General features: G+C 43.3%; 1 protein-coding gene across 1 annotated transcript; it reads right to left on the minus strand.

Annotated features, from left to right (window-relative positions):
* Nucleotides 1-519: 519 nt before the first annotated feature.
* RAC1 (Rac family small GTPase 1) lies at nt 520-14,710 on the minus strand. Its single transcript, XM_040078752.1, has 6 exons — nt 14,534-14,710; nt 8,323-8,394; nt 6,885-7,002; nt 3,109-3,171; nt 2,252-2,411; nt 520-2,097 (listed from the first exon to the last, which is right to left on the minus strand). The coding sequence occupies exons 1-6, from the start codon at nt 14,566-14,568 to the stop codon at nt 1,967-1,969; spliced, it is 579 nt and encodes a 192-aa protein (XP_039934686.1). The 5' UTR covers nt 14,569-14,710; the 3' UTR covers nt 520-1,966.
* Between the last annotated feature and the right edge of the window lie 3,230 nt (nt 14,711-17,940).

A 17,940-nucleotide genomic window follows, 5' to 3' on the forward strand; every position in this document is an offset into this window, starting at 1 on the left:
ATGCAGACTAAAACCTTGGCTCGTGTGCAATGCCAGGTACCCATGCTGGCTGTCAGAGCAGCGAGGTCAGGCTCCAGCAGCAGGGACCCTGCTGCTTTCGGGGCCTGTGGGGTCCCAGGGCAGCAGCCTTGGATGCAGCCGCTCTGGAGGAGGGGAGGAGACAACACAGAGCAGGGCTTTAAATAAAAGCCTGGAATCTGGGGCATTTGTGCACAAACTGTGACCGCTTCAGAGGAAAAGCATTTGTGTTTGCACAGAGCGGAACAGAGACCCTGCCCCCCACTGCCAGCAGCTTTAAGCCACTGCGCAAGCAGCAGCAGGAGCTGTAAGAACTGCACTGAGAGGGCAAGGCCTCTGCAGAGCTGCTGCCACGTGCTGTGTTCGGTCTGGGTTCTCAGAGCACCGCTGCCAGCCTGGGCTCTGCACTGGCCCTGAGGAGACACGTGCACACAGGGCTGCTGCCCTGGGCCGGGAGTGTGTGCTCAGGGAGGCACAAGAACGAGACGCTCGCTCAGAAACTCAAAACGTTACCACACACGTGATTCAAGGATTTATTAAGTCATACATGCAAAACATACTGCCAATTGCATTAGCAAAAGATCAATGTAAAAACTTCACAATTTTGCAACTTTTATTTTTAAATTTTGCTTTAGTGGTTGAAAGGCTGTAGTTCAACATCATATTCCTGCCAGTTTGGAAGGTACAGAACATTAGCACTAATTACAGAACCTCACAGACCCAAGTTACCGTTACGCAATCGATGCTGCACATGGAGTGACAGAAGAACACTTGGCTGCATTAGTCATGTTACAGTGGGGGGAACCTTGCAAATAGTGATGGTTGAAAGGTTTGTCAGTTACAGAGGTTTAAAATATAAAAATTACTAAAATGTGTAAAGCTGCTTCACATGATTTTTACACCTAGTTAATAGACTAAAAGCTCCTCAGAAAGCATAACTTACTGGGTCAGAAATAACAGGAAAACGAGGATATGCTTGAACATTCTAATCTAAAAAAAAACAAAAAGAAAAAAAGCAAACTTCTATCAATCAGAAGGTTTTAAAATACAAGTTATATTGCTCAGTAAGAAGAGATTCTACAAGAAAAGCATTTACTACATAAAAGTGGGAATGACTGATTCGGAATTGTACCTACATGAATGCCCTACTTGAAATTCAAAGGAATTTATCCATGAACACCAACCTCTCTCCACTACTGCACCTCTGGGAAAATGGTTGCTGAGCTACTCTGGCAGTGTAGTGTAAGTCAGCTGTACAGTGTCAAAATACTGTCTGGCACTATCTCCTGCTCCAACCCAATATTCCATTTATTCATCACAATACAATGCTGTCAAAAGGACCAGATACACTTCAGTAAGAATAGTCATTTTTTTCAATCACAGCAGCAAGAACTAGATTGCAACCAAGCCCTTACCAATGATAAAGCATTTACACTGTGACTCAGGGGTGTCAGTCATTGCCAGAGATGGGTGCTGGATGCACCACGAGGCAACGGCCGCGCTGGGAAAACAGTTCCGAATAAAACACATTAGAGCGCAGTGTTCTGCTCGTTCCCCGGCACTGTTACTTACTGTGAAAAACTATAAAGAGATTTTGCATTTCCTACCAGAAATTAGAGTCATTTTCAAGAAGAATCTTTAAAAAACAGTTTAGTGCTTAGTGTTTGTAGCACAACAATGCGACTTAGTTCAGCAGATAGTTTGGCAACATTTAATTGAGCAAGAAGAGGATTTTAAAAATAAGGCTTTACATAGGTGTGTCTTTTCAGGAGATTGCTCTTAGAAGGATGCAAGGTAAGGATCATACTTTAAAGAAATTAAACCATTAAACTGTCAATCGGTTCAAGAATTGATGGAAGAGAACTAATTTATAACAGAAAAAATTGGCATGTGAATGCTCCATTGTTTGAGCAAAGCACAGGGTTGATGGGATGGGGGAGGGTGACGTTTACAGCAGCAGACATTTTCTCTTCCTCTTCTTTACAGGAGGGGGGCACAGCACTGCTCGGATGGCTTCATCAAACACTGTCTTGAGGCCTCGCTGCGTAAGTGCTGAGCATTCGAGATATTTCACTGCGCCTGGGGGAAGCAGAGACACAGTCACAGAGCAGCCCTGCACAGCTCCTGCAGCACTGCTCCCAGCTGGCTCCACAACAAAAGCCAGGCATTCCGTTTAATTAAGGTACAAGGCCTTGCACAAGCACAGCCCACAAGAACCCCGCTGCTGCCATACCGATCTCTTTTGCCATGGCAAGGCCCTGTGGGTAGGTGATGGGAGTCAGCTTCTTCTCCTTCAGCTTTTCAATGGTGTCCTTGTCATCCCGCAGATCCAGTTTGGTGCCCACGAGAATGATGGGGGTGTTGGGACAGTGGTGCCGCACCTCAGGATACCACTGAAAAGGACAAATAAAAAATGGTGTCTCTTTGTGGGGGGCAGAGTTCCCTGAAGGCCCTGGCACATCACACCTGGAAGCTCCCAGTCCTTCACTCCCGCTCAGTCGGAGCAGAGGGAGTGCCCAGATCCCATCAGGGCAGGATTAGAAAAGGGCACATCACTGTTAACGGAGCCAACAGCTCTTTCCACGTATTTAAAAATGTAGCCCATTAAAGGCTGTATTTTTCTCACGCACCAGAAGAGCCCTGACCCCCCCTTGCCCATGGAGACACCTCCTCGTGCAGCTGAGTTGTCTGAGGATGTGGAATACTCCCACAGTCACAAAGTATGTGCAGAAGGATGGCTGATGCAAGGAACAAGTGCTATCAGTCCAATTTCTCCATGCATCTGTTTTAAAACTTTTTTTTCCAACTGTACTAAAAGGAAGCTCCTGTTTGTGATTTCAGCACCTTGCTGGCTGAACACTTAAATTACTGTTATCAATGCATCAAGGAACAATTCATACTTAAGTGTGTCATGTGCCCTGAACTTCCATGACTCACAAGTTAGGCAAACAGATTTCTGCTTTTTCAAGCTTCATTTCATGGGGCCTGTGGAAAAACAATTTAAAAAGCACCTAATATTTTCCAAGCTGTGCTGTAAAGTGCAGAGTATGATGAACATTCAGAAATGAAACGGTACCAGCTCGTCCTTACCTTAGCACGGACATTTTCAAAGGAAGCTGGGCTCACGAGGGAAAAACAGATTAAGAAGACATCCTATAAAAGAAGTTGAGAGAGGTCAGCCCAACAGAAAACCACTGCAGAGTGTCATGAACAGGCCAGTACCACCAGTACCTCCATCACACTGCCAGCTCTACCACACTGGCAAAAGGCAAGGTCAGCAATACAATGGCACACGACAATCAGAGGCAGCTGTGGGAAATCCATTCCCAGGCAGCTACAAGCAGCCAGAGAGAAAGGGGGAAACAAATAACAGATTGCAGTCAAATTCAAATCAGCTATTGCAGTAGCCAGCAACCAGGACACTAATACCACTGCCTTGAAAGGGTTTTTTTCTCTGAATGTCATTTCTTCTTCACGGACCTCATCCAGCATAGGAAGTTGCAAAGTGTTAACACACAACTCTAGTCTTAAATTGCAAAGGTCAATTTCAACAGTATGAAATTTAAAAAAAAAAAATTCACCCAAGAATTTCTACAATTCTTGCAGAAGCAGCTTCTGATTGAACTTCCTATAGAACTTCACTTCTACTGAATGCTAGTAAAATAAGATTTTAGAACTTCTCTATAACCAAATTACAATTGAAAAGGGCATTAAATCTCAAAGCTCCTCCCTTTCTAAATAATGAGAAAGCAGAGAGAAAAACTGTTATTTTTAGGGATCTTACACATCTTGCTTTTCAGCTGAAGGTGAAAGATTCTAAGTAAGAGCAGGTAAAAACATTTCAGAGCACGTGTTTGTAGTAACCACAGGATACAATTCAGGTTTCACAGACGACACGCTCCAGGTCTGCAAGCATTCAGAATAACCCCAACACATTTCCTCTGTCTGTGTTGATGTAAGCTTGCTGTATGACCCAAAACTCGCTGGTGTGTCCCAAACAAGCCCAACTTTCCCCAGCCTACCTCTGCATCCGTATTTATTCCGGTACTAAACGTGCTACAGAATCAGGCATTGCAGAGTGTTAGTTGATTGTGCTGCATTTCAAGGCGTTTTGTTAGGTCAGCAGCTGACATCTCACTGCTAAGCACTTGCAACCCAGTTGTTCATGCATCACCCCGACAAGTTTCCGTAGCAGCGTCCCAGAAGAAGAAAGAAACAACGTCAAATAATGTGATACTATGGCCACTACTTCTGTTTTCCAATTCTGCAGGTTTGTGGGGACTCAAGGGCTGCACTTGAGGAGATTCTCGCCTCCACTAGCTCCAGAGATCAAATGATTTGGTGTAACCACAAGATCTCAGGTGTCTTGCACACTAGTAGGAAAAGCTATTTGTTTTCAAGAAAATATTTAATCTTAGCAACTCATATAAATTTGGTAACAGAGTTCTCAGATCTAGCAATCTGATAGTTCCAAGGAAAGTATTTGTTCAAAAAATAGGGGCCAATTTATCACTATCATAGGCAAGACAAGATGACAGAACTTGGAACTGAAGTTTATTTAAAGTTTTACATACGGCAATAGGTTGATCTGTCAGACTGGAAGATATATTCTTACCATTGGTTCCTCCAACCTAATAACAGTAGGAGATAAAGTTACTCCTCAAATGGATTTAAGGAAAAATGTTTTCAGTCAGCAATTTCTGCTCACAGATATTCTCAAGGAGGATTTTCTTCTTAAGAGAGACACTGCCCTGTAATTCAGCACAACCAACTGCACCCAGAGCAGACACCAGCCTTCCCCAGAAACCAGTTCTGCACTGTCAGGGGAAACCTGCAGGATGAAACCTCTCCTGAAAAGCACCCAACCAACAATTTCTCTTTGCTTTGGTCTCCTGAGGAAACAGACATGACCACCTTTTTTGTCCCAACTTTTTCCTTCTCCAAATATTTGGAAATAGGAGTAGATTTCAAATGCATTTATGAGAAGATATTAAATTCCTATATATTTTAAGGAATAAAATAAAAAATACGAAGGAGAAGAAGATATAAATTAATGCCAAGCCCTCATTGTGAAGTTACCAGCTGTTACCTGCTGGGTGGCTGATCCCAGCACACACTGCCCAAGTAACCAACACCTGCTGCTTTCACCTTGCCCAAAAGATCCTTCAAGGGCACAAACTGAGAAAGGAGGAACACAAGAACACGCAAGGGCTCAGTTTTAAATAGACCAGTGAAGGAAAAGGGAAGCTGAACACAGATCCTATAAAAAGGTCTGGTTTCATCAGCATCACTGTTCTCTTCCTCTGTGCTTTTTGTTAGTTTTGTGGGGGTGATGAATCTTTGATAACTGCTCAAGTCTGAAATCTGAAGACTTCTTCACAAGAATTTCAAGACTTACCATCCTGTTCCATTTTCTGCTGCAAAAACCCAATCCAAATAACTAAAAGTACTCCAAGCCTGTACTGAACAGTTCTACATCCCGGTACAGACAACACCCTTTCCCTAAGATGCTTAGACACAGAATTCTTTTGCAGTCTACCAGAAAGGCACAGTTACTTTAGCAGACTGGTGATGTGTATATGCATTCTGTTCCTTTGTCACAGACATTCTGTCCCTACTAAAGATCTTTCACCATACCTTCTTCTACTTTTTTGAAATTATTTTTATGATGTTAAGCAAAACTGAAGTTTTAAGTAGCCCACAAATATCTAAGTATTAGAGAAAAACAGCTTTCCATTATCTCTCCTTCTAAAATAGACAGGTATTTCTGGCATTTCAGCTATAGTTCCCACAACTGGCAAATTCATATCAATCTTGTGTACCATAACTGATGGGGAAGCCTAATGACTGTAAGTTAGTGAGCAGTGAATTAAGGAAAATAATGAATTAGGGACAGATTACTGAAAATAGGCACCAGAGCTCCTTAAATAGGATTCACATTATTCAAGAGAGCAGTTATGCTGTAGAGTGAAACAATTTTGCATTTTACATTATTAGCATTTAGCATATATTTGACAGTCAACAGCAAGAGTAATCAGTGCCAAAACCCCCCTGCAAATTACCCGTTCTTTACTTATAGCACAGTTCCATCAGGTAAAAGCCACTGCTCTGAACAGATTACAAAACCACCTCTACAAAGATCAAGTGTAGCTGAAGTCACACTGGAAAGAAGAGAGCAGATCACGTTCTCCTCGAACACGGAAAGATGCAGGAGGCAGGCAGGACTCGACCGGTTGCACAGGGAGCACAGAAGCACATTTGTATGGATGTCACAGCACAAACTACAGCACGCAATAAAATAACCACGGGCTCAAGTACATTGGAAAGCTGGGACACCGCAGCCTCTGTCAATACCAATAATCTCTTCATTCAGTGCTGCCTCTTTCCCATGTAGAACATCTTCACACAGACTAAACAATATCAAGTGCTTAGCAGTGACAGTGTCAGGTTACAGCCAAACATCGCCTAAAACCAAAAACAAACCCTGCCTTTGGCAGGCATGCTAACCTTAAAATCAATGGACTAGCTGATGGGACTATTCACCGAGATTTTCTGAGTTAGTTGCGGGGTGTTTTTTTATTTTAAATCAAACATTCTAGACAATTCTGAGGCTGCAACTACATAAAACCCAGCAAGTACCAGTGCACACAAATACACAGGGGCATGCAAATTTTAACTTTTTTTACAACTGCACATACCCTAGAGGTTATAAATTACAGCTACAGCACATGAAATGAAAGAGGGTCAGTGCTACTAATAAATACGACTCCAGGTGTGACAATGTTTGCCTCATGTTCAAAAAGAAAAATGCTTTATGCTAGACAAAGCTGGGAAGATTGCTCCTGGTTTCACCCTGCAGCTCTTACTGTTTGCGGGTAGGAGAGTGGACGTAGTCTGTCATAGTCCTCTTGACCAGCTGTGTCCCACAAACCCAGGTTGACCGGTTTTCCATCAACCATTACATTGGCAGAGTAGTTGTCAAAACTAAAAATAAAGAGAGAGTTAGCTGCATTAGCTTCAATAAAATAAGGCACCCAAGGATTTTTCCCTCAGAGGAAAAAACTGGGAAAACTGAGGAAGGGAACATTTTCATTGCATCTGTTGGCTCCCCAGAGAGTAAAGATGTTCTTTAAATAGCAAGCGTGATATTGGGTAATGGAATAAAAAATTATACACGACAGACTTTGTCCAGTCTGAGCAGAAGTGATCTCAGTGATGGCTCTTCCAAAGGAAGTGTTAATCCCAGAGAGTAAGGGAAAGCAGGTGATGTACTTAGCAAGCACTTTCCAGTCTCAGTGGGACATTCAGCAAGTTAATCTGTCTCATGGTGAGAGATTTAGAACAGAAGATACAGGAGCAACAACCAAGGAATCCTTAATGACAACAGTAGGTAAGAGAAAAGCTAATTAATCCTACTAATCAAAACCCCCTCCAATGAAATATCAAAGCTCATAACCAAGGGCTAGTGGAGGCATCGTTTTTATCCCATCACTGCTGTGGGTACAAAGGTTTTAATGACTCATTAAGGATAAACCAAGTTCACTGGGAACACAAGACACTGCAGTGCAAAAACTCCAATTTAAGACCAAGAAAAAAGAAACAGCAGTAACTAAGGCAACAAGGCCTTGGATGGGTAACAAAAGTCATCTGTAAACCTTATTAGAATGTATTTTGTTGTCTGAAAAACTCATCAATACTTCAGAGAGCAGCATAGCCAGACAAAAATACAGAGACATCTGAAAAGGGCAAAGAAGCAGTACATGTATAAAACACCCCCAACAGGCCCTGGAAAAGAGAACTGCACTAATACTGATACTGACAAATCCCTGCGTGAAAGAAAAAGGGAAGCACCAGAATAAATGAGTCTCCACAGTCTCGCCTGAGGAGTTAAAGAGCCGTGGCTGGCTTAGCACAGGATTGGCAGTAGCACAAAAAGTGGCAGGAACAAATAAACAAAAACTCACCAGCCATGTAAGACAACTATTTCTGACTATGATATAATGTTTTACAAGCTGCTCAGCCTTGGGACGGCTTATTATGAATGACATTAGGGACAGAAACACACTATTTTGGAAGAGAACAACATCTGGTAAAATGTTAGTGAATGTTAGTCCCTAATTGGGCAGGCACCGAGAGCCAAAACTGAGGGGCCATCAGCAAGCACTGGTGTGACTGTGCTACAGTAAAACCTCCAAGTGAGGGGTGCTTGCAGCCAATTCAAACAGTTCAGGTAAGGAATCTGGAATGGCAGCATGCACTGAGAAGCTGACAGAAGTGAGTTCTTTGGATTTTATAAGTACTTACACCGTGGGTATATACTCTCCAGGAAATGCATTGGTTGTGTAACTGATGAGTAGGCATGTTTTACCTACAGCACTGCAAAAAGAGAAAGTTCACATGTAAAACACGTTCATTTGAATAACAAGAAATAGTATTCCTTTTAGGGGAAGAAGACTAATTACGTCCAGACGCCTAAGGACAACTGAACATCTCCAGTCACTACTGTGCAGGAAAACAACTGACAGACTGCAGCTTTAGAATTACTGGCAATGAAAACACACCTAGTATAAACAACCATTTTGTGAAGTGATAAATTACAGATTTTGTTAATTTTTAGTCACAAAAACCTCCAACAAACCCACATGTATTAATTACACTACTAACATCTCCTAGTCATCTGACTGAATACTCAGAAAGATGGCCTTCTTCCAACTCTCTGAAATTAAAAATACCTGAGAAATACTTCCAGATACCCTTACACAATTCCAAAACTGTTATGTTTTCCAGAAAATGGTATACTTCCATATAAATGAAGTTAAAGAAGGCTTGAAAAGTATAATTTCTCAACACATCATTACTTTTGAGTATTTAAGGAATGAATCCAAATGGTAACTCTCACATTATGTACTGCTATTGCAAAGAGACTCCCCACATGCGTTCACCCGCTACTCAAACATTTCATTAACTGATTTATAGATAAATTACATTCCAGTATTGGAAAACCTAGAACACCAAACCTCTTCCTACTGATCTAATTCACAAGAGCCCCAAATGGGAGCAGGACAAGGCTCTTTTCCAGGATTTCTTCAAAACTCTGGCAGCCAGCTCGTTCCCTCTCCACCCTTCTCCCCACATCTTATCTGGAGTCAAACATTTGACTAACGACAGGATTCAATTTTTGTTACAGTTTCAATTAAGTGTTGGAAAACTTGAAATCGGGCCTTACTTCTTTTTAAAAATAGTGTCTGCAAAGAGCGTTTGTGGCACTGCGGACTGCTTCCCTTGCAGTGCACAGTCCTTTGAGCGGGTGAGAGATTCCGGGAGCGAGCTTGCTCCTCCAAGGCGATGCTGCCAGACAGCCTCAGCCCGATCCCCCTTCCTGCTCCTGGGCAGGGAAAACTGCATCGTCTTGCAGATGTTTTATCACTACAGCGATTTGCTCAAAGCCAGCCAGCAGTAACTTTGAAACCTTGTGGCACCTACACGTATGATCATGCCATTAGTAGGAGGTTTGACTCATGAGCCTCCTGAACTAAATCTTTCACAAGTGTATTTGAGCTTTGTCATATCTGTAAGTCACAGCTCAACCTCTAACTAAAGTCTCTCCATTCAACTTCAAGCAGTGCCTCATTGCATTAGCCCAAGAAGGTATTTTATAGCTTCTGACATCACCTGAAATGCCTGAGCTATGGAAAAGATGCTTCAGCGTGGAAAATTATCAGGGATTTTGTCCCTCACACGCATTTTTAATTGTAATTTGCTTTATGTTTCTGAGACAATACCTGGCATAACACCCTATCTGCTGCACCTCTGATCATACCATGCAGTTTTCCACCCCTGCTTCTAAGACACCAGCTCTTCACACAGGCTGAGGGTTTTTTTCCTTTCAGCACACACTCTCTTTACCAAGCTATAATAGTATCATGAAAGGAGGCTTTTAATTCTGCTCTCATTAAGTACAATCTCTGAACACTCCCTTGTTGTAAAAGGTCTGAGATATACTTGTGCTCAAAAGTAGATGGATTTACCCTTAAAAAAGACTAGTGTGGGAAACAACCAAGGAGCAGCTCACCACGCAGATACCTGCTAAACAGCTGTCAAAAGAGGAGATCCCATCTTAGCTCCAGAACTAACCCTCTAACAAGCCAGAACCAGGAGTAAAGGAAAGTTATTCCTCCCCCATAAGGACAACTTGCTATTTTAGCCGCCTGCTGATGAGTTAGATCAGTTTGGATGTGCTGCTGAGTCGCTCTCACAACACCACACAGCCGGCAGTGCTGGGCCAGCTCACCAAGGACAGGCAGGAAAACCTTCAGGATCCCGAGCGGAGCAACAGCCAAACGCTTTGGGAACCTCTTGAGGCACAGACACAACACGTTCTCACGCTTCTGGAACCTGTCTGGGCTGACGCTTCAGCTTCCAGTAAGGTCATTACAGGTAATTTGAGCTTCCAACAAATTAACGTTGAACTCAACATTTTCAGCAGCAGATCGAGAACTATTCTGTGCATCCAGACTCCTTTTCCCACCTTGCACTGAAACTCCCGAGTCTGCTCTGGCTAATCAAAACAGCACAGGAAGGTGGGGAGAGATTTCATTCCAAGTTCAGAAGTGCCTGGAGTGTGTTTCTGTAGCACCAATCAACCAGAGTAATTTAAACAAGAAAAAACACGTTCAACAACCCCATTTCTGACTTACTCCATCCAGGTTTCCTGCTTTCCTTGCCGTTTGGCTCACTGCCACACGAATCAGATCATTATGGTCACCAGTCTTAAAAATAAACACTAATGCCTGCCTTTATAAAGTACATCCTCTAAGTGCTTTATCAACTTTTTTAGACTACTAATTTCTGTAATAAAGCAACTTCCCTAAAGAGAATTCCAACTGTTTGGCAGAGTTTAAATCCTTGTACATAAAGGCTGAGACTAGGAATCTAAAATAACACCAAGATTAGTCATAAGATTTCTAGCAACTACTTAATCACAGCTCTGTCCACCCACTATTACATAAATGAAACTAGCAACATTTGACTGTCATTAAAAACATGGCCTACAGAAATCCAGCTTTAAATGCTTAACAGAACTACCTTAACAAAAGACAGCACTGAGAAGCAGTGCTACTCTGCACAGCACCCAGGAATCAATGTATTTATATAACCACATATGTATTAATTCCTAAAAATAAAACATATCTTCTCATTATTTATGCTAAGAAGTAATATGAAATTTCCCCACTGTAGCAGAGCTCCTTGGAGCCATGTTTTACCTGCAAACAGGTGGCAACCTTTGTAAAAGGTTTTGCTTGTGCCATTTCTTTCTTTCTCTGATGCACGTGACCTACCTCTCTGGCAGACATGATGCACAACAGCCCAGGTCTTTGCTCAGACATTAAAGAGTAGCTGAGATTTCTCTAGTACCACCCTCAGATCAAGAGTTCAGTACTGCTGCTGTAGGAGGTTTAGCTACATATGGCTCTCAGATAAGCTGTATTGCTCACTGGGCCACACCCTCTCCCAAATATGCTCTTCAGTAATTACAAAACAACTACGTTTTAAAGAACTTTTTCAGTAACATAAGTTACCAAATTTCAAGTCATTGCACTTTCTCCAGATGGCACGGGAGAGACCTGAGGTGCTGTTCAGTGTCTCACACAAACACTGCACCACACTCAGTAAGAAGCCAATTACCCTACACACGCCCTCCCCTTCTCCCGGAGCCATCAAAGCAAATACACACAAAAAACCTACAGCTTTAGCAGACAAGGCCTCAGATCAAGCAGAATTCCAAACAAGGACTCCTAAATTACTATTCTTACAGTATTCCACAATTAAAAAATGACTGCTCTTAAATTACTGCTCTTACAGTATTTCCACAATTAAGAAATGCCTACAAAAGAGCCAAGTGCGACAACTTCTGTGGCATCTAGTAATTGGTAATTTCTCCAGAACACAGAACTTCTCCTAACATTACACAACATCACTGGAGATTTTGTACCACTTAACAGCTGCCTTTTTGGAGTGAAAACAAAAGCTGCTAAAAATAACTTCCACCAGTGCTTTTTCTCAAGTGTCAATCAACAGCAATTCCTGCTGTTACTCCAGCGGCTGCTCTTCATCTGTCCTGCACATTCCTCCTGCTCTCTATCACGACAGCTCAAAGCAACAGTTGTCATTTATTTTCCCCCAAACAATCCCCACAGCAAAACAAAAAGAAACAAGGGGAAAATATGACAGCCCAAATGAGCACACATGCCACACTCTTCTAGTCAAGTTAGTTGCCTAAACACACATTAGCCAAAACTCTAAGAACAAAACTTGAGTTACATATGAGAAACAGCCTACTCATTAACAAATTAAAGAAATAACCACAGGTACTTCTAAAGCTTTGTTTATTTTTGTTCCTAGCAGATCTTTGTGGAGGGTACATAAAACAATACCCAAGCTTTATACTACATAAGCAAATCTTTAACCTGCATTGTTTTACAGGAACACTAAAATTTTGGCCTTATCTAAGCCAAACAAGACGTTTCCTAGAATACCTGCAATGCTGGAACTCTTGAAGCAACAACAGCACAAAGAAACACAAATAGTTAAATGTATTTTAAAAACAGTGAACAGAGAATGATACAGAGCTACCAAAAATGATCAACAGTACCTGAAAAGAACCTTAAGAAAGATTTGTTTCTAACTAAAGAGGAAGGAAAATAAATTAAATTACTGTATGTTGTTCACACATATGTACAAAAGTCACGTAGAACTACACCACCTACATTTCTAAGACAAAGAAAAACAAAAATGCTAGGAAGAGGGATGGTTTACAAAGCAAATGGCCCAAAGAACTGTTCTGCTGAATGAGTTACTGAACATTATACAGCTGGTTTGTGCTGAGTTCTCACTCCTAGAGGAGGAAGTAGACAACCTTTTCCCCACCCAAATATGATGCATCACATTTATTCACAGCACTGTAAATACAGAGTTCAGATGAATTATATATATATATAATAGAAAAGCAACTTTGTTGGGTTTAAATTTAATATAAACAAAAGAGCAGTCCACAGTTACCCTATCTGGCATCAAAGAATTACACTACTATGACAATGATTTATTGAGATACCACTTTCACGTTCACATGGTTCCAAATCTTACACAGCAAATCAAAACTAATTCGGCACACCGTAAGGTTTATCTTTCAGCCAGGCTTAGCTTTTACTTTTTAGGTATTCCACATCGTTAAAAACAAATCAACAACCACCCCCCACCCCCCCCCCCGCCACAAATAACTTGAAAATTAAGGCACCATGTGAAATTACAGACCACTGCAGTGAATCCATTTAGCTACACTTCACTCCTCTGTCATCTACAGAAGTTTGCTGTGATACCAATTATGCTCAGTCTACACTGGGATTTTTGTTTCTCCTAAAGGAAAAAAAAACACAAACCAAAAAACAACTCAAACTGCATAAGACAAGTGTTGTTTTCCAGCTGGCCTGTGATGTTCCCCTGAGCTCTGACATGCAATAAGAGAGAGAATCCCTCCGAGCTAAGGGGAACAGTATTGTGTAGAATACTCAAAAATACCAAACACACTAACTCCTTTCTCAATTCCAGCACTCCAAACACTGAAATCCAACTACTAAACTTACAAATTAACTCAATTCTAAAAAGCATCCCCAACTTGTTTCACATGTAAGTAGCACAATATTAAGATATTGTAGGTGTAACAACACTTTACAGACAAGTATATCATTAACTATTTGTATTTCAAGGGCCTATCAGTCTCCTTTAGACAGGAGCCTTACAAGACCAGATGTCTGTCGGCAAAAAACCAGTTTCTGTCTAAAAGCATTAATGATCTGCATAGAGTTCAGCCCATTCCACACAGTTTTACTGCATAAGTCAGATGTCAACAATCAAGATCTTAAAAGATATTAAGTTTGTTACTTTCGCAAAAAGTATTTCAAATCAGTGTTAAATTTCTCATATAATTAAAAACACAGCAATTATTTTAATACACTTGGACTACTTCGGTGATGAAAGAACACCAGCAAGCAGTGTCAGTCCAGAGACGCGGCCCGGCCTGCCCGGACAGCCCAGCACACCCTGTTCATTCACGGCGGCCGCTTCTGCCCGCACCAAGGCGAAACACTCGGTCACCACCACGGCCCCGGCCCCACGGCGCTGCGGGGCTCGGCCCGGGGACGCGCACGGCCCGCCGACCCCTGCACACCCCGCTCCCGGCCCCGCCGTGCCCGCGCTTCCCTCCCCGCCCGGCAGCAGCAGGAAGCCGCGGCCGACACCCACCCGCCCCCGACCCCCGGCCGCCCGCCGCGGCCCCGGCCAGCCCCGACCCCTCAGGACGGCCGTGCCGCGTCCCGCACCGGGATCGCCCACACCCCGCACCGGGATCGCCCACACCCCGCGGCGGGGCCCGGGGGCCGCTCCCGCCCCGCGGCCCGACAGCTCCCGGGCCGGCAGAGCGGCTCAGGGCCGGGCCCGGCCGAGGGTCCCTCGGACTTACCCGTCGCCCACCACCACACACTTGATGGCCTGCATCGGGGCTGCTGCTGAGCGGAGCAGGGAGCGGCAGCCGCCTCCGCCCTGAGCCTGGAGCGGGGACTAGGCAGCGGCAGCGGCACCACCCAAGGCGGGGAGGGAGAGGGCGGACTGCGGGCGCAGGAAGCGGCGCCGCGCTCACATCCGGCCGGGCCGCGCCGGGGCCGCCTCACGGGCGGTGCCTCGGCTCGGGGCGGGAGCGGGCAGAGGGCCGGGCCCCGCTCCTGCACCGGGTCAGTGGCACAGCCCCGGCCCTTGATCCGTGTGTGGTGTGTTCAGGCGGAGCCGTTCTGAGCGGGGCTGTCAGCGCTGGCACTGCTGGCACAAGCCCGCAGCCCGGTCAGGGACGGGGACAGGGACAGGAGGCTTGGGCATCGTCCCACACCAGCCCTGTCTAACAAGTCGCTCTCGAATACAGAGCTGCCTTTGACACCACCGTGTATCCCGTCCTTCATGCCCATCATGCAGCAACCTCATTCTTGGCATCTCTTGAAGCACGCTGATGTGTTTACCCCACAGAGGTACTGAACATGTGTAACTCAGGTCACTGCAAAGTTCCCCTCTGCTGCCCACTTTCCCCAGCCAGGCACCTGCCATGGGGCCATCTCTGTCACTGTGGCACCACTGCAGAGCCAGATTGTTTCACTTCATCCATGGATCTTTGCACCATCCTCCCTCCTCCTGATAAGCTGTGTGTGACATTAGTTGTTGCTGGGAAGTTTTAGATCAGATCAGCACATGTCCAGTCTTCTCAAGATGGGACAACCCAGGGATTGTCAGGCCTCACAGAGCTTTGGGTTTCTTTTTTCCCCCTCAAGCAAAGCAGTTATTTCCATGAAACAGTGAAGCAGAAGCCAAGCAGAGCAGGTCTGATGATTCCAAGAGTCCTAATTTCTACAATTATTTCTTGCCACAGTTCTACTTGCCAGAGCATGCCCTGGTTGGGCTGATGCACAGCAGCACCATTTCCTCTGTTTGCATTGCCACCTGTTCCTGGAAGGTGAGGACCCATGCACACACTGCTCCTGCAAAGTGAGGAGGAATGAAACCACCATCGAGCATGGTTTTCCAGTGATCTGATCTCCTCTTAATTTCAGAACATTTCTAAATTATTTTGATACCACACAATGCAGCTTTATCAGTGGACAGAGCAGTTCCAAGACAGTTACTCTCTTTCATTTTTCTTTCATTGAGCAGAGATAATTCTCAGATATTTCCCATCAGAGAGGAAATCCTAACTATCACTGTGAATCCAAAGGCTATTTTTGCAACACTTGTATATCCGTGTTCCCTCACACAGATGGAAGATGAAATGAGTCGTCACTCACGCTAAATATCTTTAAAGCCAAGCCTCTGCCGCCGCCGATGACCTGGCACCCGCTCTGTACCCAGCAGGAGGGAGCTGCAGGAGGGAGGTGTGGGCAGGACCAAGGGAGGTGTGGGCAGGATCACCGCGCTCCTGCTGCTCCTGGCTGCTGCCACAGCCTCTGGGGCCGCTGAGATCCTGCCCAGGAACAGAGCAGCACCACGGGTGTCTCACTGATGTCACACCCAGGACATGGGAAGATTCCAGGGACATATAAAACTGCTTTTGATCTTCCACCACCTATCTCTTCCTTCACTGGTTCTTTTTTTACCCAGTATATAACAGAGCGATTATTAGAGCTTTTTCTACAAAAAAGAGGTACAACAGCATTTATGATATAATTACCAAATAGTACAAAAAGACAAGGATGAAGCTGTAACAGACAAAACACTTTAGCACAAATTGTTTTGTGATCCTGTCATGAAACAAGCATTAGCTTTTTACATACGTTCTTTTCAGTGCTCATCCACCCTATTGTTTTGGGATCAATTGTTTTGCACTGTCAAAAAATACTTAAGTTAAAACACAGGGCATGGTTTAAACAGATTTTAAATTGACAGTGTTATACTGAATTTGGTATATAGTTGATAATATCAGAAAATCCCTAGAGAAATACTTACTGCTAGTAATTAAAAATAATATTACAGTTTGGGTAGATAATGATAATGGCAACATATTTAGATTATTTTCCTCCACATATTTGTAAATATTTATTTCCTCAAATGTTATAAAAAAGGCCATTTGGAATTTTTAAAATTTTGCATTTGAAATTGTGGCTGATATCTCTCTTACAGTAGCTTTATTTGCCCTGGCAGACAATTGTGTGTATGCTCCTTAAAATACATGATGTGATGATGTGATAATTATTCTATTGTGAAACATTACTATATTTCAGCTACATTTTATTATTTTATCTTTTTTGGTTTACCTAGTATGCAGTGTGTTTGTTTCTGAAGAGAAAAAGATAGCTTACATCATGCTATGAATACTCTGCACTTTGCAGATATGAATTTTCCCCTGAGGTTGAGAAGAGAGAGCAACACGGATTATTTTGAAACATTAGTTTAACAAAAGAAACTTACAGGATGAAACATAGGGCAAAGGAGTGAGAAGTTAATAACAGACAACTTATAAGAAGAATTTTCAGTGTGATATATATGGCTGTAGTGCTGAGTTGTATACACAAAAGTCACAAATGCACCTCACAGAGGAGTAGGATGGAATAATGAATGGCAGTGAAAATAATCCATTATAAATCTTTCCATACCACTGATAAAATCATGATTCATATAGCTGAAGCTTAGATCAGGCTTAATATTATTCCATGCTCTTATCACCTTGTCTTCTCTCACCATTACAATTGCTGTTGAAAGCCTTTTTCTTAGACATCAAGAAGAAATCGTTATTTAAGATTGTTTGGGATACTGCCTGAATGTGTGTATTGTGTGTGTGCTGGCACTGAGGGAGGATTATTCTCCTTTGTGGACGGGGAGTGGCAGGGTAATCACGCTGATGCAATACTAGGAAGTTCTACTCACCATGACACAGACTATCAACATTACAGAGACAGTAATTATTTGCACTTCTGTAGTATCTTTCATCCCCAACTATTACAGTGTTCGGTAACTGACAGCTCATTAATGAAGCCACAGAGAAGTGGAGAAGGTGCAGGATACACTTTGTACAGGGAAACAAGCAGAACACCTGGCAGTGATTCACAGCTGTGCTCCCTTACTCGCAGATGACACCTCCTGCTGACAGCGGTCCTGCTCAGTTACCTCCAGGACACAGCGTGGACAATATTGAGGTCAAAAGTAACCCTCTGTCCTTAACAGTAATGGAAAAACCAGTTTAAGGTGAAAAGTTGTAATTGGAATTCACAGTCACTGGAAATCAGGGCTTGGACTGAAGTGTAAAAGCCAATTTTACTTGAAGCAAAGGTGTGACGTGTCAGAAGGTGGAATAAGGTTTTCAGCATATTGCACTCTTCTCTCTTTAGATAATTT

The sequence above is a fragment of the Hirundo rustica genome, chromosome 15, assembly GCF_015227805.2.
Source record: "Hirundo rustica isolate bHirRus1 chromosome 15, bHirRus1.pri.v3, whole genome shotgun sequence".
Lineage (NCBI taxonomy): Eukaryota > Metazoa > Chordata > Aves > Passeriformes > Hirundinidae > Hirundo > Hirundo rustica.

What these genes read in the sequence shown, in the direction of transcription:
- RAC1 (XM_040078752.1), bottom strand. Translation starts at nt 14,568, where the DNA reads ATGCAGGCCATCAAGTGTGTGGTGGTGGGCGACGG. An exon ending in TGTGTGGTGGTGGGCGACGG is followed by an intron (nt 8,395 to 14,533) that starts GTAAGTCCGAGG and finishes CTCTTTTTGCAG; the next exon opens with TGCTGTAGGTAAAACATGCC. An exon ending in GGAGAGTATATACCCACGGT is followed by an intron (nt 7,003 to 8,322) that starts GTAAGTACTTAT and finishes CTTTATTTTTAG; the next exon opens with TTTTGACAACTACTCTGCCA.